General features: G+C 50.2%; 1 protein-coding gene across 1 annotated transcript in view; it reads left to right on the top strand.

The window, feature by feature from the left end:
- The window catches only part of LOC130332322 (protein sel-1 homolog 3-like), a gene marked incomplete at its 3' end in the record, with an annotated part of 117,463 nt that extends 96,619 nt beyond the window's left edge, over positions 1 to 20,844 (top strand). The window contains exon 19 of the mRNA XM_056553739.1: positions 20,754 to 20,844. Within this exon, the coding sequence (XP_056409714.1) occupies positions 20,754 to 20,844 (91 nt within the window). The remainder of the gene's footprint in view (positions 1 to 20,753) is intronic.
- Between the last annotated feature and the right edge of the window lie 3,311 nt (positions 20,845 to 24,155).

Genomic DNA, 24,155 nt, shown 5'->3' with positions numbered 1-24,155 from the left:
CACCAAGGATAGAGGAACCAAACCCACAAGACACCAAGGATAGAGGAACCACAAGACACCAGGGATAGAGGAACCACAAGACACCAGGGATAGAGGAACCACAAGACACAAGGGATAGAGGAACCACAAGACACCAGGGATAGAGGAACCACAAGACACCAGGGATAGAGGAACCACAAGACACCAGGGATAGAGGAACCACAAGACACCAGGGATAGAGGAACCACAAGACACCAGGGATAGAGGAACCACAAGACACCAGGGATAGAGGAACCACAAGATACCAGGGATAGAGGAACCACAAGACACCAGGGATAGAGGAACCACAAGACACCGGGGATAGAGGAACCACAAGACACCGGGGATAGAGGAACCACAAGACACCAGGGATAGAGGAACCACAAGACACCAAGGATAGAGGAACCACAAGACACCAGGGATAGAGGAACCACAAGACACCAGGGATAGAGGAACCACAAGACACCAGGGATAGAGGAACCACAAGACACCAGGGATAGAGGAACCACAAGACACCAGGGATAGAGGAACCACAAGACACCAGGAATAGAGGAACCACAAGACACCAGGGATAGAGGAACCAAAAGACACCAGGGATAGAGGAACCACAAAACACCAGGGATAGAGGAACCACAAGACACCAGGGATAGAGGAACCACAAGACACCGGGGATAGAGGAACCACAAGACACCGGGGATAGAGGAACCACAAGACACCGGGGATAGAGGAACCACAAGACACCAGGGATAGAGGAACCACAAGACACCAGGGATAGAGGAACCACAAGACACCAGGGATAGAGGAACCACAAGACACCGGGGATAGAGGAACCACAAGACACCGGGGATAGAGGAACCACAAGACACCGGGGATAGAGGAACCACAAGACACCAGGGATAGAGGAACCACAAGACACCAGGGATAGAGGAACCACAAGACACCGGGGATAGAGGAACCACAAGACACCGGGGATAGAGGAACCACAAGACACCGGGGATAGAGGAACCACAAGACACCGGGGATAGAGGAACCACAAGACACCAGGGATAGAGGAACCACAAGACACCAGGGATAGAGGAACCACAAGACACCAAGGATAGAGGAACCACAACCACAAGACACCAGGGATAGAGGAACCACAAGACACCAGGGATAGAGGAACCACAAGACACCAAGGATAGAGGAACCACAAGACACCAGGGATAGAGGAACCATAAGACACCAAGGATAGAGGAACCACAAGACACCGGGGATAGAGGAACCACAAGACACCGGGGATAGAGGAACCACAAGACACCAGGGATAGAGGAACCACAAGACACCAAGGATAGAGGAACAACAACCACAAGACACCAGGGATAGAGGAACCACAAGACACCAGGGATAGAGGAACCACAAGACACCAAGGATAGAGGAACCACAAGACACCAGGGAAAGAGGACCACAAGACACCAAGGATAGAGGAACCAAACCCACAAGACACCAAGGATAGAGGAACCACAAGACACCAGGGATAGAGGAACCACAAGACACCAGGGATAGAGGAACCACAAGACACAAGGGATAGAGGAACCACAAGACACCAGGGATAGAGGAACCACAAGACACCAGGGATAGAGGAACCACAAGACACCAGGGATAGAGGAACCACAAGACACCAGGGATAGAGGAACCACAAGACACCAGGGATAGAGGAACCACAAGACACCAAGGATAGAGGAACCACAAGATACCAGGGATAGAGGAACCACAAGACACCAGGGATAGAGGAACCACAAGACACCAGGGATAGAGGAACCACAAGACACCAGGGATAGAGGAACCACAAGACACCAAGGATAGAGGAACCACAAGACACCAAGGATAGAGGAACCACAAGACACCGGGGATAGAGGAACCACAAGACACCAGGGATAGAGGAACCACAAGACACCGGGGATAGAGGAACCACAAGACACCAGGGATAGAGGAACCACAAGACACCAGGGATAGAGGAACCACAAGACACCGGGGATAGAGGAACCACAAGACACCAGGGATAGAGGAACCACAAGACACCAGGGATAGAGGAACCACAAGACACCAGGGATAGAGGAACCACAACCACAAGACACCAGGGATAGAGGAAACACAACCACAAGACACCAGGGATAGAGGAACCACAAGACACCAGGGATAGAGGAACCACAAGACACCAAGGATAGAGGAACCACAAGACACCAAGGATAGAGGAACCACAAGACACCAGGGATAGAGGAACCAAAAGACACCAGGGATAGAGGAACCACAAGACACCAAGGATAGAGGAACCACAAGACACCAGGGATAGAGGAACCACAAGACACCAAGGATAGAGGAACCACAAGACACCAAGGATAGAGGAACCACAAGACACCGGGGATAGAGGAACCACAAGACACCGGGGATAGAGGAACCACAAGACACCAGGGATAGAGGAACCACAAGACACCAGGGATAGAGGAACCACAAGACACCGGGGATAGAGGAACCACAAGACACCAGGGATAGAGGAACCACAAGACACCAAGGATAGAGGAACCACAACCACAAGACACCAGGGATAGAGGAACCACAAGACACCAGGGATAGAGGAACCGCAAGACACCAAGGATAGAGGAACCACAAGACACCAGGGATAGAGGAACCACAAGACACCAAGGATAGAGGAACCAAACCCACAAGACACCAAGGATAGAGGAACCACAAGACACCAGGGATAGAGGAACCACAAGACACCGGGGATAGAGGAACCACAAGACACCAGGGATAGAGGAACCACAAGACACCAGGGATAGAGGAACCACAAAACACCAGGGATAGAGGAACCACAAGACACCAGGGATAGAGGAACCACAAGACACCAGGGATAGAGGAACCACAAGACACCAAGGATAGAGGAACCACAAGACACCGGGGATAGAGGAACCACAAGACACTGGGGATAGAGGAACCACAAGACACTGGGGATAGAGGAACCACAAGACACCAGGGATAGAGGAACCAAACCCACAAGACACTGAGGGATAGAGGAACCACAAGACACCAAGGATAGAGGAACCACAAGACACCGGGGATAGAGGAACCACAAGACACCAGGGATAGAGGAACCAAACCCATAAGACACCCAGGGATAGAGGAACCACAAGACACCAAGGATAGAGGAACCACAAGACACCAGGGATAGAGGAACCACAAGACACCAGGGATAGAGGAACCACAAGACACCGGGGATAGAGGAACCACAAGACACCAAGGATAGAGGAACCACAAGACACCAGGGATAGAGGAACCACAAGACACCGGGGATAGAGGAACCACAAGACACCAGGGATAGAGGAACCACAAGACACCAAGGATAGAGGAACCACAACCACAAGACACCAGGGATAGAGGAACCACAAGACACCAGGGATAGAGGAACCACAAGACACCAAGGATAGAGGAACCACAAGACACCAGGGATAGAGGAACCACAAGACACCAGGGATAGAGGAACCACAAGACACCAAGGATAGAGGAACCACAAGACACCAGGGATAGAGGAACCACAAGACACCAGGGATAGAGGAACCACAAGACACCAGGGATAGAGGAACCACAAGACACCAGGGATAGAGGAACCACAAGACACCAGGGATAGAGGAACCACAAGACACCAGGGATAGAGGAACCACAAGATACCAGGGATAGAGGAACCACAAGACACCAGGGATAGAGGAACCACAAGACACCAGGGATAGAGGAACCACAAGACACCAGGGATAGAGGAACCACAACCACAAGACACCAGGGATAGAGGAACCACAAGACACCAGGGATAGAGGAACCACAAGACACCAAGGATAGAGGAACCACAAGACACCAAGGATAGAGGAACCACAAGACACCAGGGATAGAGGAACCACAAGACACCAGGGATAGAGGAACCACAAGACACCAAGGATAGAGGAACCACAAGACAACAGGGATAGAGGAACCACAAGACACCAAGGATAGAGGAACCACAAGACACCAAGGATAGAGGAACCACAAGACACCAGGGATAGAGGAACCACAAGACACCGGGGATAGAGGAACCACAAGACACCAGGGATAGAGGAACCACAAGACACCAGGGATAGAGGAACCACAAAACACCAGGGATAGAGGAACCACAAGACACCAGGGATAGAGGAACCACAAGACACCAGGGATAGAGGAACCACAAGACACCAAGGATAGAGGAACCACAAGACACCGGGGATAGAGGAACCACAAGACACTGGGGATAGAGGAACCACAAGACACTGGGGATAGAGGAACCACAAGACACCAGGGATAGAGGAACCAAACCCACAAGACACTGAGGGATAGAGGAACCACAAGACACCAAGGATAGAGGAACCACAAGACACCGGGGATAGAGGAACCACAAGACACCAGGGATAGAGGAACCAAACCCATAAGACACCCAGGGATAGAGGAACCACAAGACACCAAGGATAGAGGAACCACAAGACACCGGGGATAGAGGAACCACAAGACACCAAGGATAGAGGAACCACAAGACACCAGGGATAGAGGAACCACAAGACACCGGGGATAGAGGAACCACAAGACACCAGGGATAGAGGAACCACAAGACACCAAGGATAGAGGAACCACAACCACAAGACACCAGGGATAGAGGAACCACAAGACACCAGGGATAGAGGAACCACAAGACACCAAGGATAGAGGAACCACAAGACACCAGGGATAGAGGAACCACAAGACACCAAGGATAGAGGAACCACAAGACACCAAGGATAGAGGAACCACAAGACACCAGGGATAGAGGAACCACAAGACACCAGGGATAGAGGAACCACAAGACACCAAGGATAGAGGAACCACAAGACACCAGGGATAGAGGAACCACAAGACACCAGGGATAGAGGAACCACAAGACACCAGGGATAGAGGAACCACAAGACACCAGGGATAGAGGAACCACAAGACACCAGGGATAGAGGAACCACAAGACACCAGGGATAGAGGAACCACAAGACACCAGGGATAGAGGAACCACAAGACACCAGGGATAGAGGAACCACAAGACACCAGGGATAGAGGAACCACAAGACACCAAGGATAGAGGAACCACAACCACAAGACACCAGGGATAGAGGAACCACAAGACACCAGGGATAGAGGAACCACAAGACACCAGGGATAGAGGAACCACAAGACACCAAGGATAGAGGAACCACAACCACAAGACACCAGGGATAGAGGAACCACAAGACACCAGGGATAGAGGAACCACAAGACACCAAGGATAGAGGAACCACAAGACACCAGGGATAGAGGAACCATAAGACACCAAGGATAGAGGAATCAAACCCACAAGACACCAAGGATAGAGGAACCACAAGACACCAGGGATAGAGGAACCACAAGACACCAGGGATAGAGGAACCACAAGACACCAGGGATAGAGGAACCACAAGACACCAGGGATAGAGGAACCACAAGACACCAGGGATAGAGGAACCACAAGACACCAGGGATAGAGGAACCACAAGACACCGGGGATAGAGGAACCACAAGACACCGGGGATAGAGGAACCACAAGACACCAGGGATAGAGGAACCACAAGACACCAGGGATAGAGGAACCACAAGACACCAGGGATAGAGGAACCACAAGACACCAGGAATAGAGGAACCACAAGACACCAGGGATAGAGGAACCACAAGACACCAGGGATAGAGGAACCACAAGACACCAGGGATAGAGGAACCAAACCCACAAGACACCAGGGATAGAGGAACCACAAGACACCAGGGATAGAGGAACCACAAGACACCAGGGATAGAGGAACCACAAGACACCAGGGATAGAGGAACCACAAGACACCAGGGATAGAGGAACCACAAGACACCAGGGATAGAGGAACCACAAGACACCAAGGATAGAGGAACCACAAGATACCAGGGATAGAGGAACCACAAGACACCAGGGATAGAGGAACCACAAGACACCAGGGATAGAGGAACCACAAGACACCAGGGATAGAGGAACCACAAGACACCAAGGATAGAGGAACCACAAGACACCAAGGATAGAGGAATCACAAGACACCGGGGATAGAGGAACCACAAGACACCAGGGATAGAGGAACCACAAGACACCAGGGATAGAGGAACCACAAGACACCAGGGATAGAGGAACCACAACCACAAGACACCAGGGATAGAGGAACCACAACCACAAGACACCAGGGATAGAGGAACCACAAGACACCAGGGATAGAGGAACCACAAGACACCAAGGAGAGAGGAACCACAAGACACCAAGGATAGAGGAACCACAAGACACCAGGGATAGAGGAACCACAAGACACCAGGGATAGAGGAACCACAAGACACCAAGGATAGAGGAACCACAAGACACCAGGGATAGAGGAACCACAAGACACCAAGGATAGAGGAACCACAAGACACCAAGGATAGAGGAACCACAAGACACCGGGGATAGAGGAACCACAAGACACCGGGGATAGAGGAACCACAAGACACCAGGGATAGAGGAACCACAAGACACCAGGGATAGAGGAACCACAAGACACCGGGGATAGAGGAACCACAAGACACCAGGGATAGAGGAACCACAAGACACCAAGGATAGAGGAACCACAACCACAAGACACCAGTGATAGAGGAACCACAAGACACCAGGGATAGAGGAACCACAAGACACTAAGGATAGAGGAACCACAAGACACCAGGGATAGAGGAACCACAAGACACCAAGGATAGAGGAACCAAACCCACAAGACACCAAGGATAGAGGAACCACAAGACACCAGGGATAGAGGAACCACAAGACACCAGGGATAGAGGAACCACAAGACACCAGGGATAGAGGAACCACAAGACACCAAGGATAGAGGAACCACAAGACACCGGGGATAGAGGAACCACAAGACACTGGGGATAGAGGAACCACAAGACACCGGGGATAGAGGAACCACAAGACACCAGGGATAGAGGAACCAAACCCACAAGACACTGAGGGATAGAGGAACCACAAGACACCAAGGATAGAGGAACCACAAGACACCGGGGATAGAGGAACCACAAGACACCAGGGATAGAGGAACCAAACTCATAAGACACCCAGGGATAGAGGAACCACAAGACACCAAGGATAGAGGAACCACAAGACACCGGGGATAGAAGAACCACAAGACACCAGGGATAGAGGAACCACAAGACACCAAGGATAGAGGAACAACAACCACAAGACACCAGGGATAGAGGAACCACAAGACACCAGGAATAGAGGAACCACAAGACACCAAGGATAGAGGAACCACAAGACACCAGGGATAGAGGAACCACAAGACACCAAGGATAGAGGAACCAAACCCACAAGACACCAAGGATAGAGGAACCACAAGACACCAGGGATAGAGGAACCACAAGACACCAGGGATAGAGGAACCACAAGACACCAAGGATAGAGGAACCACAAGACACCAGGGATAGAGGAACCACAAGACACCAGGGATAGAGGAACCACAAGACACCAGGGATAGAGGAACCACAAGACACCAGGGATAGAGGAACCACAAGACACCAGGGATAGAGGAACCACAAGACACCAGGGATAGAGGAACCACAAGACACCAGGGATAGAGGAACCACAAGACACCAGGGATAGAGGAACCACAAGATACCAGGGATAGAGGAACCACAAGACACCAGGGATAGAGGAACCACAAGACACCAGGGATAGAGGAACCACAAGACACCAAGGATAGAGGAACCACAAGACACCAGGGATAGAGGAACCACAAGACACCAGGGATAGAGGAACCACAAGACACCAGGGATAGAGGAACCACAAGACACCAAGGATAGAGGAACCACAACCACAAGACACCAGGGATATAGGAACCACAAGACACCAGGGATAGAGGAACCACAAGACACCAAGGATAGAGGAACCACAAGACACCAGGGATAGAGGAACCATAAGACACCAAGGATAGAGGAACCAAACCCACAAGACACCAAGGATAGAGGAACCACAAGACACCAGGGATAGAGGAACCACAAGACACCAGGGATAGAGGAACCACAAGACACCAGGGATAGAGGAACCACAAGACACCAAGGATAGAGGAACCACAAGACACCAGGGATAGAGGAACCACAAGACACCGGGGATAGAGGAACCACAAGACACCGGGGATAGAGGAACCACAAGACACCAGGGATAGAGGAACCACAAGACACCAGGGATAGAGGAACCACAACCACAAGACACCAGGGATAGAGGAACCACAACCACAAGACACCAGGGATAGAGGAACCACAAGACACCAGGGATAGAGGAACCACAAGACACCAAGGATAGAGGAACCACAAGACACCAAGGATAGAGGAACCACAAGACACCAGGGATAGAGGAACCACAAGACACCAGGGATAGAGGAACCACAAGACACCAAGGATAGAGGAACCACAAGACAACAGGGATAGAGGAACCACAAGACACCAAGGATAGAGGAACCACAAGACACCAAGGATAGAGGAACCACAAGACACCAGGGATAGAGGAACCACAAGACACCGGGGATAGAGGAACCACAAGACACCAGGGATAGAGGAACCACAAGACACCAGGGATAGAGGAACCACAAAACACCAGGGATAGAGGAACCACAAGACACCAGGGATAGAGGAACCACAAGACACCAGGGATAGAGGAACCACAAGACACCAAGGATAGAGGAACCACAAGACACCGGGGATAGAGGAACCACAAGACACTGGGGATAGAGGAACCACAAGACACTGGGGATAGAGGAACCACAAGACACCAGGGATAGAGGGACCAAACCCACAAGACACTGAGGGATAGAGGAACCACAAGACACTGGGGATAGAGGAACCACAAGACACCAGGGATAGAGGAACCAAACCCACAAGACACTGAGGGATAGAGGAACCACAAGACACCAAGGATAGAGGAACCACAAGACACCGGGGATAGAGGAACCACAAGACACCAGGGATAGAGGAACCAAACCCATAAGACACCCAGGGATAGAGGAACCACAAGACACCAAGGATAGAGGAACCACAAGACACCGGGGATAGAGGAACCACAAGACACCAAGGATAGAGGAACCACAAGACACCAGGGATAGAGGAACCACAAGACACCAGGGATAGAGGAACCAAACCCATAAGACACCCAGGGATAGAGGAACCACAAGACACCAAGGATAGAGGAACCACAAGACACCGGAGATAGAGGAACCACAAGACACCAAGGATAGAGGAACCACAAGACACCAGGGATAGAGGAACCACAAGACACCGGGGATAGAGGAACCACAAGACACCAGGGATAGAGGAACCACAAGACACCAAGGATAGAGGAACCACAACCACAAGACACCAGGGATAGAGGAACCACAAGACACCAGGGATAGAGGAACCACAAGACACCAAGGATAGAGGAACCACAAGACACCAGGGATAGAGGAACCACAAGACACCAAGGATAGAGGAACCAAACCCACAAGACACCAAGGATAGAGGAACCACAAGACACCAGGGATAGAGGAACCACAAGACACCAGGGATAGAGGAACCACAAGACACCAAGGATAGAGGAACCACAAGACACCAGGGATAGAGGAACCACAAGACACCAGGGATAGAGGAACCACAAGACACCAGGGATAGAGGAACCACAAGACACCAGGGATAGAGGAACCACAAGACACCAGGGATAGAGGAACCACAAGACACCAGGGATAGAGGAACCACAAGACACCAGGGATAGAGGAACCACAAGACACCAGGGATAGAGGAACCACAAGACACCAAGGATAGAGGAACCACAAGATACCAGGGATAGAGGAACCACAAGACACCAGGAACAGAGGAACCACAAGACACCAGGGATAGAGGAACCACAAGACACCAAGGATAGAGGAACCACAAGACACCAGGGATAGAGGAACCACAAGACACCAGGGATAGAGGAACCAAACCCACAAGACACCAGGGATAGAGGAACCACAAGACACCAGGGATAGAGGAACCACAAGACACCAGGGATAGAGGAACCACAAGACACCAAGGATAGAGGAACCACAAGACACCAAGGATAGAGGAACCACAAGACACCAGGGATAGAGGAACCACAAGACACCGGGGATAGAGGAACCACAAGACACCAGGGATAGAGGAACCACAAGACACCAGGGATAGAGGAACCACAAGACACCAGGGATAGAGGAACCACAAGACACCAGGGATAGAGGAACCACAAGACACCAAGGATAGAGGAACCACAAGACACCGGGGATAGAGGAACCACAAGACACTGGGGATAGAGGAACCACAAGACACTGGGGATAGAGGAACCACAAGACACCAGGGATAGAGGAACCAAACCCACAAGACACTGAGGGATAGAGGAACCACAAGACACCAAGGATAGAGGAACCACAAGACACCGGGGATAGAGGAACCACAAGACACCAGGGATAGAGGAACCAAACCCATAAGACACCCAGGGATAGAGGAACCACAAGACACCAAGGATAGAGGAACCACAAGACACCGGGGATAGAGGAACCACAAGACACCAAGGATAGAGGAACCACAAGACACCAGGGATAGAGGAACCACAAGACACCGGGGATAGAGGAACCACAAGACACCAGGGATAGAGGAACCACAAGACACCAAGGATAGAGGAACCACAACCACAAGACACCAGGGATAGAGGAACCACAAGACACCAGGGATAGAGGAACCACAAGACACCAAGGATAGAGGAACCACAAGACACCAGGGATAGAGGAACCACAAGACACCAAGGATAGAGGAACCAAACCCACAAGACACCAAGGATAGAGGAACCACAAGACACCAGGGATAGAGGAACCACAAGACACCAGGGATAGAGGAACCACAAGACACCAAGGATAGAGGAACCACAAGACACCAGGGATAGAGGAACCACAAGACACCAGGGATAGAGGAACCACAAGACACCAGGGATAGAGGAACCACAAGACACCAGGGATAGAGGAACCACAAGACACCAGGGATAGAGGAACCACAAGATACCAGGGATAGAGGAACCACAAGACACCAGGGATAGAGGAACCACAAGACACCAGGGATAGAGGAACCACAAGACACCAGGGATAGAGGAACCACAAGACACCAAGGATAGAGGAACCACAAGATACCAGGGATAGAGGAACCACAAGACACCAGGGACAGAGGAACCACAAGACACCAGGGATAGAGGAACCACAAGACACCAAGGATAGAGGAACCACAAGACACCAGGGATAGAGGAACCACAAGACACCAGGGATAGAGGAACCAAACGCACAAGACACCAGGGATAGAGGAACCACAAGACACCAGGGATAGAGGAACCACAAGACACCAGGGATAGAGGAACCACAAGACACCAGGGATAGAGGAACCACAAGACACCGGGGATAGAGGAACCACAACCACAAGACACCAGGGATAGAGGAACCACAAGACACCAGGGATAGAGGAACCACAAGACACCAGGGATAGAGGAACCACAAGACACCAAGGATAGAGGAACCACAAGACACCGGGGATAGAGGAACCACAAGACACCAGGGATAGAGGAACCACAAGACACCAAGGATAGAGGAACCACAAGACACCAGGGATAGAGGAACCACAAGACACCAGGGATAGAGGAACCACAAGACACCAGGGATAGAGGAACCACAAGACACCAGGGATAGAGGAACCACAAGACACCAGGGATAGAGGAACCACAAGACACCAGGGATAGAGGAACCACAAAACACCAGAAATAGAGGAACCACAAGACACCAAGGATAGAGGAACCACAAGACAACAGGGATAGAGGAACCACAAGACACCAGGGATAGAGGAACCACAAGACACCAAGGATAGAGGAACCACAAGACACCAGGGATAGAGGAACCACAAGACACCAGGGATAGAGGAACCACCAGACACCGGGGATAGAGGAACCAAACCCATAAGACAACAGGGATAGGGGAACCAAACCCACAAGACACCAGGGATAGAGGAATCAAACCCACAAGACACCAGGGATAGAGGAACCAAAACCACAAGACACCGAGGGATAGAGGAACCAAAACCACAAGACACCAGGGATAGAGGAACCAAACCCACAAGACACCAGGGATAGAGGAACCAAAACCACAAGACACCGAGGGATAGAGGAACCAAACCCACAAGACACCGAGGGATAGAGGAACCAAAACCACAAGACACCAGGGATAGAGGAATCAAACCCACAAGACACCAGGGATAGAGGAATCAAACCCACAAGACACCAGGGATAGAGGAATCAAACCCACAAGACACCAGGGATAGAGGAACAAAAACCACAAGACACCAGGGATAGAGGAACCAAACCCACAAGACACCAGGGATAGTGGAACCAAAACTACAAGAAACCAGGGATAGAGGAACCAAAACCACAAGACACCAGGGATAGAGGAACAAAAACCACAAGACACCAGTCATCGAAGAACCACAACCACAAGACACCAGGGATAGAGGAACCAAAACCACAAGACACCAGGGATAGAGGAACCACAAGACACCAGGGATAGAGGAACCAAAACCACAAGACACCAGGAATAGAGGAACCACAAGACACCAGGGATAGAGGAACCAAAACCACAAGACACCAGGGATAGAGGAACCAAAACCACAAGACAGCAGGGATAGAGGAACCACAAGACACAGGGATAGAGGAACCAAAACCACAAGACACCAGGGATAGAGGAACCAAAACCACAAGACACCAGGGATAGAGGAACCAAAACCACAAGACACCGAGGGATAGAGGAACCAACACCACAAGACACCAAGGATAGAGGAACCAAAACCACAAGACACCAGGGATAGAGGAACCAAAACCACAAGACACCGAGGGATAGAGGAACCAACACCACAAGACACCGAGGGATAGAGGAACCAAACCCACAAGACACCAGGGATAGAGGAACCAAACCCACAAGACACCAGGGATAGATGAACCAAACCACAAGACAGCAGGGATAGAGGAACCAAACCCACAAGACACCGAGGGATAGAGGAACCAAAACCACAAGACACCGAGGGATAGAGGAACCAAACCCACAAGACACCAGGGATAGATGAACCAAACCACAAGACACAGGGATAGAGGAACCAAAACCACAAGACACCAGGGATAGAGGAACCAAAACCACAAGACACCGAGGGATAGAGGAACCAACACCACAAGACACCGAGGGATAGAGGAACCAAACCCACAAGACACCAGGGATAGAGGAACCAAACCCACAAGACACCAGGGATAGATGAACCAAACCACAAGACAGCAGGGATAGAGGAACCAAACCCACAAGACACCAGGGATAGATGAACCAAACCACAAGACACCAGGGATAGAGGAACCACAAGACAACAGGGATAGAGGAACCAAACCCACAAGACACCATGGATAGAGGAACCAAACCCACAAGACACTGAGGGATAGAGGAACCAAACCCATAAGACACCCAGGGAAAGAGGAACCAAACCCACAAGACACCCAGGGATAGAGGAACCAAACCCACAAGACACCCTGGGATAGAGGAACCAAACCCACAAGACACCAGGGATAGAGGAACCAAATCCACAAGACACCAGGGATAGAGGAACCAAACCCACAAGACACCAGGGATAGAGGAAGCAAACCCACAAGACACCGAGGGATAGAGGAACCAAAACCACAAGACACCAGGGATAGAGGAACCAAACCCACAAGACACCGAGGGATAGAGGAACCAAAACCACAAGACACCAGGGATAGAGGAACAAAAACCACAAGACACCAGGGATAGAGGAACAAAAACCACAAGACAGCAGGGATAGAGGAACCAAAACCACAAGACACCAGGGATAGAGGAACCAAAACTACAAGACACCAGGGATAGAGGAACCAAAACCACAAGACACCAGGGATAGAGGAACAAAAACCACAAGACACCAGTCATCGAAGAACCACAACCACAAGACACCAGGGATAGAGGAACCAAAACCACAAGACACCAGGGATAGAGGAACCAAAACCACAAGACACCAGGGATAGAGGAACCACAAGACACCAGGGATAGAGGAACCAAAACCACAAGACACCAGGGATAGAGGAACCAAAACCACAAGACAGCAGGGATAGAGGAACCACAAGACACCAGGGATAGAGGAACCAAAACCACAAGACACCAGGGATAGAGGAACCAAAACCACAAGACAGCAGGGATAGAGGAACCAAAACCACAAGACACCAGGGATAGAGGAACCAAAACCACAAGACACCAAGGGATAGAGGAACCAACACCACAAGACACCGAGGGATAGAGGAACCATACCCACAAGACACCAGGGATAGAGGAACCAAACCCACAAGACACCAGGGATAGATGAACCAAACCACAAGACAGCAGGGATAGAGGAACCAAACCCACAAGACACCGAGGGATAGAGGAACCAAACCCACTAGACACCAGGGATAGATGAACCAAACCACAAGACACCAGGGATAGAGGAACCACAAGACAACAGGGATAGAGGAACCACAAGACACCAGGGATAGAGGAACCAAACCCACAAGACACCAGGGATAGAGGAACCAAACCCACAAGACACTGAGGGATAGAGGAACCAAACCCATAAGACACCCAGGGAAAGAGGAACCAAACCCACAAGACACCCAGGGATAGAGGAACCAAACCCACAAGACACCCTGGGATAGAGGAACCAAACCCACAAGACACCAGGGATAGAGGAACCAAACCCACAAGACACCAGGGATAGAGGAACCAAATCCACAAGACACCAGGGATAGAGGAACCAAACCCACAAGACACCAGGGATAGAGGAACCAAACCCACAAGACACCAGGGATAGAAGAACCACAACCACAAGACACCAGGGATAGAAGAACCAAAACCACAAGACACCAGGGATAGAGGAACCAAAACCACAAGACACCAGGGATAGAGGAACCACAAGACACCAGGGATAGAGGAACCACAAGACACCAGGGATAGAGGAACCACAAGACACCAGGGATAGAGGAACCACAAGACACCAGGGATAGAGGAACCACAAGACACCAGGGATAGAGGAACCACAAGACACCAGGGATAGAGGAACCACAAGACACCAGGGATAGAGGAACCACAAGACACCAGGGATAGAGGAACCACAAGACACCAGGGATAGAGGAACCACAAGACACCAGGGATAGAGGAACCACAAGACACCAAGGATAGAGGAATCACAAGACACCAGGGATAGAGGAACCACAAGACACCAGGGATAGAGGAACCACAAGACACCAGGGATAGAGGAACCAAACCCACAAGACACCAGGGATAGGGGAACCAAACCCACAAGACACCAGGGATAGAGGAACCAAAACCACAAGACACCGAGGGATAGAGGAACCAAAACCACAAGACACCGAGGGATAGAGGAACCAAAACCACAAGACACCAGGGATAGAGGAATCAAACCCACAAGACACCGAGGGATAGAGGAACCAAACCAAAAGACAGCGAGGGATAGAGGAATCAAACCCACAAGACACCGAGGGATAGAGGAACCACAAGACACCAGGGATAGAGGAACCAAAACCACAAGACACCAGGGATAGAGGAACCAAAACCACAAGACACCAAGGGATAGAGGAACCAACACCACAAGACACCGAGGGATAGAGGAACCATACCCACAAGACACCAGGGATAGAGGAACCAAACCCACAAGACACCAGGGATAGATGAACCAAACCACAAGACAGCAGGGATAGAGGAACCAAACCCACAAGACACCGAGGGATAGAGGAACCAAACCCACTAGACACCAGGGATAGATGAACCAAACCACAAGACACCAGGGATAGAGGAACCACAAGACAACAGGGATAGAGGAACCACAAGACACCAGGGATAGAGGAACCAAACCCACAAGACACCAGGGATAGAGGAACCAAACCCACAAGACACTGAGGGATAGAGGAACCAAACCCATAAGACACCCAGGGAAAGAGGAACCAAACCCACAAGACACCCAGGGATAGAGGAACCAAACCCACAAGACACCGAGGGATAGAGGAACCAAACCCACTAGACACCAGGGATAGATGAACCAAACCACAAGACACCAGGGATAGAGGAACCACAAGACAACAGGGATAGAGGAACCACAAGACACCAGGGATAGAGGAACCAAACCCACAAGACACCAGGGATAGAGGAACCAAACCCACAAGACACTGAGGGATAGAGGAACCAAACCCATAAGACACCCAGGGAAAGAGGAACCAAACCCACAAGACACCCAGGGATAGAGGAACCAAACCCACAAGACACCCTGGGATAGAGGAACCAAACCCACAAGACACCAGGGATAGAGGAACCAAACCCACAAGACACCAGGGATAGAGGAACCAAATCCACAAGACACCAGGGATAGAGGAACCAAACCCACAAGACACCAGGGATAGAGGAACCAAACCCACAAGACACCAGGGATAGAAGAACCACAACCACAAGACACCAGGGATAGAAGAACCAAAACCACAAGACACCAGGGATAGAGGAACCAAAACCACAAGACACCAGGGATAGAGGAACCACAAGACACCAGGGATAGAGGAACCACAAGACACCAGGGATAGAGGAACCACAAGACACCAGGGATAGAGGAACCACAAGACACCAGGGATAGAGGAACCACAAGACACCAGGGATAGAGGAACCACAAGACACCAGGGATAGAGGAACCACAAGACACCAGGGATAGAGGAACCACAAGACACCAGGGATAGAGGAACCACAAGACACCAGGGATAGAGGAACCACAAGACACCAGGGATAGAGGAACCACAAGACACCAGGGATAGAGGAACCACAAGACACCAAGGATAGAGGAATCACAAGACACCAGGGATAGAGGAACCACAAGACACCAGGGATAGAGGAACCACAAGACACCAGGGATAGAGGAACCAAACCCACAAGACACCAGGGATAGGGGAACCAAACCCACAAGACACCAGGGATAGAGGAACCAAAACCACAAGACACCGAGGGATAGAGGAACCAAAACCACAAGACACCAGGGATAGAGGAATCAAACCCACAAGACACCGAGGGATAGAGGAACCAAACCAAAAGACAGCGAGGGATAGAGGAATCAAACCCACAAGACACCGAGGGATAGAGGAACCACAAGACACCAGGGATAGAGGAACCACAAGACACCAGGGATAGAGGAACCAAAACCACAAGACACCGAGGGATAGAGGAACCAAACCCACAAGACACCAGGGATAGAGGAACCAAATCCACAAGACACCAGGGATAGAGGAACCAAACCCACAAGACACCAGGGATAGAGGAACCAAACCCACAAGACACCAGGGATAGAAGAACCACAACCACAAGACACCAGGGATAGAAGAACCAAAACCACAAGACACCAGGGATAGAGGAACCAAAACCACAAGACACCAGGGATAGAGGAACCACAAGACACCAGGGATAGAGGAACCACAAGACACCAGGGATAGAGGAACCACAAGACACCAGGGATAGAGGAACCACAAGACACCAGGGATAGAGGAACCACAAGACACCAGGGATAGAGGAACCACAAGACACCAGGGATAGAGGAACCACAAGACACCAGGGATAGAGGAACCACAAGACACCAGGGATAGAGGAACCACAAGACACCAGGGATAGAGGAACCACAAGACACCAGGGATAGAGGAACCACAAGACACCAGGGATAGAGGAACCACAAGACACCAAGGATAGAGGAATCACAAGACACCAGGGATAGAGGAACCACAAGACACCAGGGATAGAGGAACCACAAGACACCAGGGATAGAGGAACCAAACCCACAAGACACCAGGGATAGGGGAACCAAACCCACAAGACACCAGGGATAGAGGAACCAAAACCACAAGACACCGAGGGATAGAGGAACCAAAACCACAAGACACCAGGGATAGAGGAATCAAACCCACAAGACACCGAGGGATAGAGGAACCAAACCAAAAGACAGCGAGGGATAGAGGAATCAAACCCACAAGACACCGAGGGATAGAGGAACCACAAGACACCAGGGATAGAGGAACCAAACCTACAAGACACCGAGGGATAGAGGAACCAAAACCACAAGACACCAGGGATAGAGGAACCAAAACCACAAGACACCAGGGATAGAGGAACCAAACCCACAAGACACCGAGGGATAGAGGAACCAAACCCACAAGACACCGAGGGATAGAGGAACCAAAACCACAAGACACCAGGGATAGAGGAACAAAAACCACAAGACACCAGGGATAGAGGAACCAAACCCACAAGACACCAGGGATAGAGGAACCAAAACTACAAGACACCCGGGATAGTGGAACCAAAACCACAAAACACCAGGGATAGAGGAACAAAAACCACAAGACACCAGTCATCGAAGAACCACAACCACAAGACACCAGGGAGAGAGGAACCAAAACCACAAGACATTAGGGATAGAGGAACCACAAGACACCAGGGATAGAGGAACCAAAACCACAAGACACCAGGGATAGAGGAACCAAAACCACAAGACAGCAGGGATAGAGGAACCACAAGACACCAGGGATAGAGGAACCAAAACCACAAGACACCAGGGATAGAGGAACCAAAACCACAAGACAGCAGGGATAGAGGAACCAAAACCACAAGACACCAGGGATAGAGGAACCAAAACCACAAGACACCGAGGGATAGAGGAACCAAACCCACAAGACACCAGGGATGTCACGATTCGGCAGGCTGGAGGTGGATCCTCTGTGCCAGAGAGGGATTGGCGTGGACCGTGTCGGTGGACCGGTTCTAAGTAGCTACTGGTTTTCACCAGAGCCCGCCGCAAAGCGGGATGGTCTTGCAGCGGCGGTAGCAACCAGGTCGTATCCACCGGCAACGGCTCAACCTCTCTGACTGCTGAGATAGGCGCGGTACAAGGGATAAGGCAAGAGCAAGGTCGGACGAAGCAGAAGGTCAGGGCAGGCAGCAAGGATCGTAGTCAGGGGCAACGGCAGGAGGTCTGGAACACAGGCTAGGAACACACAAGGGAACGCTTTCACTAGGCACAAGGGCAACAAGATCCGGCGAGGGAGTGTAGGGGAATTGAGGTATAAGTAGGGAGTGCACAGGTGGAAACTAATCAAGGTGATTGGGAAGATTGGGCCAGGCACCATCATTGGTGCACTGGCCCTTTAAATCTAGAGAGCTGGCGCGCGCGCGCCCTAGAGAGCGGAGCTGGCGCGCGCGCGCCCTAGAGAGCGGAGCCGCGCGCGCCAGAGCATGACAGCCGGGGACCGGGACAGGTAAGTGACTTGGGACGCGATTCGCGAGCGGGCGCGTCCCGCTGTGCGAATCGCATCCCCGACGGCCATGTCAGTGCAGCGCTCCCGGTCAGCGGGACTGACCAGGGCGCTGCAGGGAGAGAGACGCCGTGAGCGCTCCGGGGAGGAGCGGGGACCCGGAGCGCTCGGCGTAACAGGGGATAGAGGAACGAAACCCACAAGACACCAGGGATAGATGAACCAAACCACAAGACACCAGGGATAGAGGAACCACAAGACAACAGGGATAGAGGAACCACAAGACACCAGGGATAGAGGAACCAAACCCACAAGACACTGAGGGATAGAGGAACCAAACCCACAAGACACTGAGGGATAGAGGAACCAAACCCATAAGACACCCAGGGATAGAGGAACCAAACCCACAAGACACCCAGGGATAGAGGAACCAAACCCACAAGACACCAGGGATAGAGGAACCAAACCCACAAGACACCCAGGGATAGAGGAACCAAACCCACAAGACACCCTGGGATAGAGGAACCAAACCCACAAGACACCAGGGATAGAGGAACCAAACCCACAAGACACCAGGGATAGAGGAACCAAACCCACAAGACACCAGGGATAGAGGAACCAAACCCACAAGACACCAGGGATAGAGGAACCAAACCACAAGACAGCAGGGATAGAGGAACCACAACCACAAGACACCAGGGATAGAGGAACCAAAACCACAAGACACCAGGGATAGAAGAACCAAAACCACAAGACACCAGGGATAGAGGAACCAAACCACAAGACACCAGGGATAGAGGAACCACAACCACAAGACACCAGGGATAGAGGAACCAAAACCACAAGACACCAGGGATAGAGAAACCAAAACCACAAGACACCAGGGATAGAGGAACCAAAACCACAAGACACCAGGGATAGAGAAACCAAAAACCACAAGACACCAGGGATAGAGAAACCAAAACCACAAGACAGCAGGGATAGAGGAACCAAAACCACAAGACACCAGGGATAGAGGAACCAAACCACAAGACACCAGGGATAGAGGAACCAAACCACAAGACACCAAGGATAGAGGAACCAAAACCACAAGACACCAGGGATAGAGGAACCAAACCACAAGACACCAGGGATAGTTTTCTTGTTGCCCTTTGTTGTGAGTGAACTATAACTCTTATGTTCCTGTTGTTTGTATTGATGGAGCGAAGTCTTTCTGATCCATTCCTCCATTTGTCTCCCCCAGGCCCGGGGCTTTCCTCCATTATTTTGAGGCAGCAGAGGCTGGATTGGAGGTGTCTCAGTTCAATGCAGCCTTCATCTGCGAGGACGACCCTGTGAGTACATGACACCTTGTGATAACCCCATAGACTATAGAGGAGAGAGGACACAGACATGACACCATGTGATAACCTCATAGACTATAGAGGAGAGAGGACACAGACATGACACCATGTGATAACCCCATAGACTATAGAGGAGAGAGAGGACACAGACATGACACCATGTGATAACCTCATATACTATAGAGGATAGAGGACACAGACATGATACCATGTGATAACCTCATAGACTATAGAGGAGAGAGAGGACACAGACATGACACCATGTGATAACCTCATAGACTATAGAGGAGAGAGAGAGGACACAGACATGACACCATGTGATAACCTCATAGACTATAGAGGAGAGAGAGAGGACACAGACATGATACCATGTGATAACCTCATAGACTATAGAGGAGAGAGGACACAGACATGACACCATGTGATAACCTCATAGACTATAGAGGAGAGAGAGAGGACACAGACATGACACCATGTGATAACCTCATAGACTATAGAGGAGAGAGGACACAGACATGACACCATGTGATAACCTCATAGACTATAGAGGAGAGAGAGAGGACACAGACATGACACCATGTGATAACCTCATAGACTATAGAGGAGAGAGGACACAGACATGACACCATGTGATAACCTCATAGACTATAGAGGAGAGAGGACACAGACATGACACCATGTGATAACCCCATAGACTATAGAGGAGAGAGGACACAGACATGACACCATGTGATAACCTCATAGACTATAGAGGAGAGAGGACACAGACATGACACCATGTGATAACCTCATAGACTATAGAGGAGAGAGGACACAGACATGACACCATGTGATAACCCCATAGACTATAGAGGAGAGAGGACACAGACATGACACCATGTGATAACCTCATAGACTATAGAGGAGAGAGGACACAGACATGACACCATGTGATAACCTCATAGACTATAGAGGAGAGAGAGAGGACACAGACATGACACCATGTGATAACCTCATAGATCTCAGAGGAGAGAGAGGACACAGACATGACACCATGTGATAACCTCATAGACTATAGAGGAGAGAGGACACAGACATGACACCATGTGATAACCCCATAGACTATAGAGGAGAGAGGACACAGACATGACACCATGTGATAACCTCATAGACTACAGAGGAGAGAGGACACAGACATGACACCATGTGATAACCTCATAGACTATAGAGGAGAGAGGACACAGACATGACACCATGTGATAACCTCATAGACTATAGAGGAGAGAGGACACAGACATGACACCATGTGATAACCTCATAGACTATAGAGGAGAGAGGACACAGACATGACACCATGTGATAACCTCATAGACTATAGAGGAGAGAGGACACAGACATGACACCATGTGATAACCTCATAGACTATAGAGGATAGAGGACACAGACATGACACCATGTGATAACCTCATAGACTATAGAGGAGAGAGGACACAGACATGACACCATGTGATAACCCCATAGACTATAGAGGAGAGAGGACACAGACATGACACCATGTGATAACCTTATAGACTATAGAGGAGAGAGGAGACAGACATGACACCATGTGATAACCTCATATACTATAGAGGAGAGAGGACACAGACATGACACCATGTGATAACCTCATAGACTATAGAGGAGAGAGGACACAGACATGACACCATGTGATAACCCCATAGACTATAGAGGAGAGAGGACACAGACATGACACCATGTGATAACCTCATAGACTATAGAGGAGAGAGAGAGGGCACAGACATGACACCATGTGATAACCTCATAGACTATAGAGGAGAGAGGACACAGACATGACACCATGTGATAACCCCATAGACTATAGAGGAGAGAGGACACAGACATGACACCATGTGATAACCTCATAGACTATAGAGGAGAGAGGACACAGACATGACACCATGTGATAACCTCATAGACTATAGAGGAGAGAGGACACAGACATGACACCATGTGATAACCCCATAGACTATAGAGGAGAGAGAGAGGGCACAGACATGACACCATGTGATAACCTCATAGACTATAGAGGAGAGAGGACACAGACATGACACCATGTGATAACCCCATAGACTATAGAGGAGAGAGAGGACACAGACATGACACCATGTGATAACCTCATAGACTATAGAGGAGAGAGAGAGGGCACAGACATGACACCATGTGATAACCTCATAGACTATAGAGGAGAGAGGACACAGACATGACACCATGTGATAACCTCATAGACTATAGAGGAGAGAGGACACAGACATGACACCATGTGATAACCTCATAGACTATAGAGGAGAGAGGACACAGACATGACACCATGTGATAACCTCATAGACTATAGAGGATAGAGGACACAGACATGACACCATGTGATAACCTCATAGACTATAGAGGAGAGAGGACACAGACATGACACCATGTGATAACCTCATATACTATAGAGGAGAGAGGACACAGACATGACACCATGTGATAATCCCATAGACTATAGAGGAGAGAGGACACAGACATGACACCATGTGATAACCTTATAGACTATAGAGGAGAGAGGAGACAGACATGACACCATGTGATAACCTCATATACTATAGAGGAGAGAGGACACAGACATGACACCATGTGATAACCTCATAGACTATAGAGGAGAGAGGACACAGACATGACACCATGTGATAACCCCATAGACTATAGAGGAGAGAGGACACAGACATGACACCATGTGATAACCTCATAGACTATAGAGGAGAGAGAGGACACAGACATGACACCATGTGATAACCTCATAGACTATAGAGGAGAGAGGACACAGACATGACACCATGTGATAACCTCATAGACTATAGAGGAGAGAGAGAGGGCACAGACATGACACCATGTGATAACCTCATAGACTATAGAGGAGAGAGGACACAGACATGACACCATGTGATAACCCCATAGACTATAGAGGAGAGAGGACACAGACATGACACCATGTGATAACCCCATAGACTATAGAGGAGAGAGAGGACACAGACATGACACCATGTGATAACCTCATAGACTATAGAGGAGAGAGGACACAGACATGACACCATGTGATAACCCCATAGACTATAGAGGAGAGAGGACACAGACATGACCACCATGTGATAACCTCATAGACTATAGAGGAGAGAGGACACAGACATGACACCATGTGATAACCCCATAGACTATAGAGGAGAGAGGACACAGACATGACACCATATGATAACCTCATAGACTATAGAGGAGAGAGAGGACACAGACAT

Source organism: Hyla sarda, unplaced genomic scaffold, assembly GCF_029499605.1.
Source record: "Hyla sarda isolate aHylSar1 unplaced genomic scaffold, aHylSar1.hap1 scaffold_375, whole genome shotgun sequence".
In the NCBI taxonomy this organism is placed as follows: domain Eukaryota; kingdom Metazoa; phylum Chordata; class Amphibia; order Anura; family Hylidae; genus Hyla; species Hyla sarda.
Note: the sequence above shows the minus strand (reverse complement) of the source record. Positions and strands in the feature narration are given on the sequence as shown.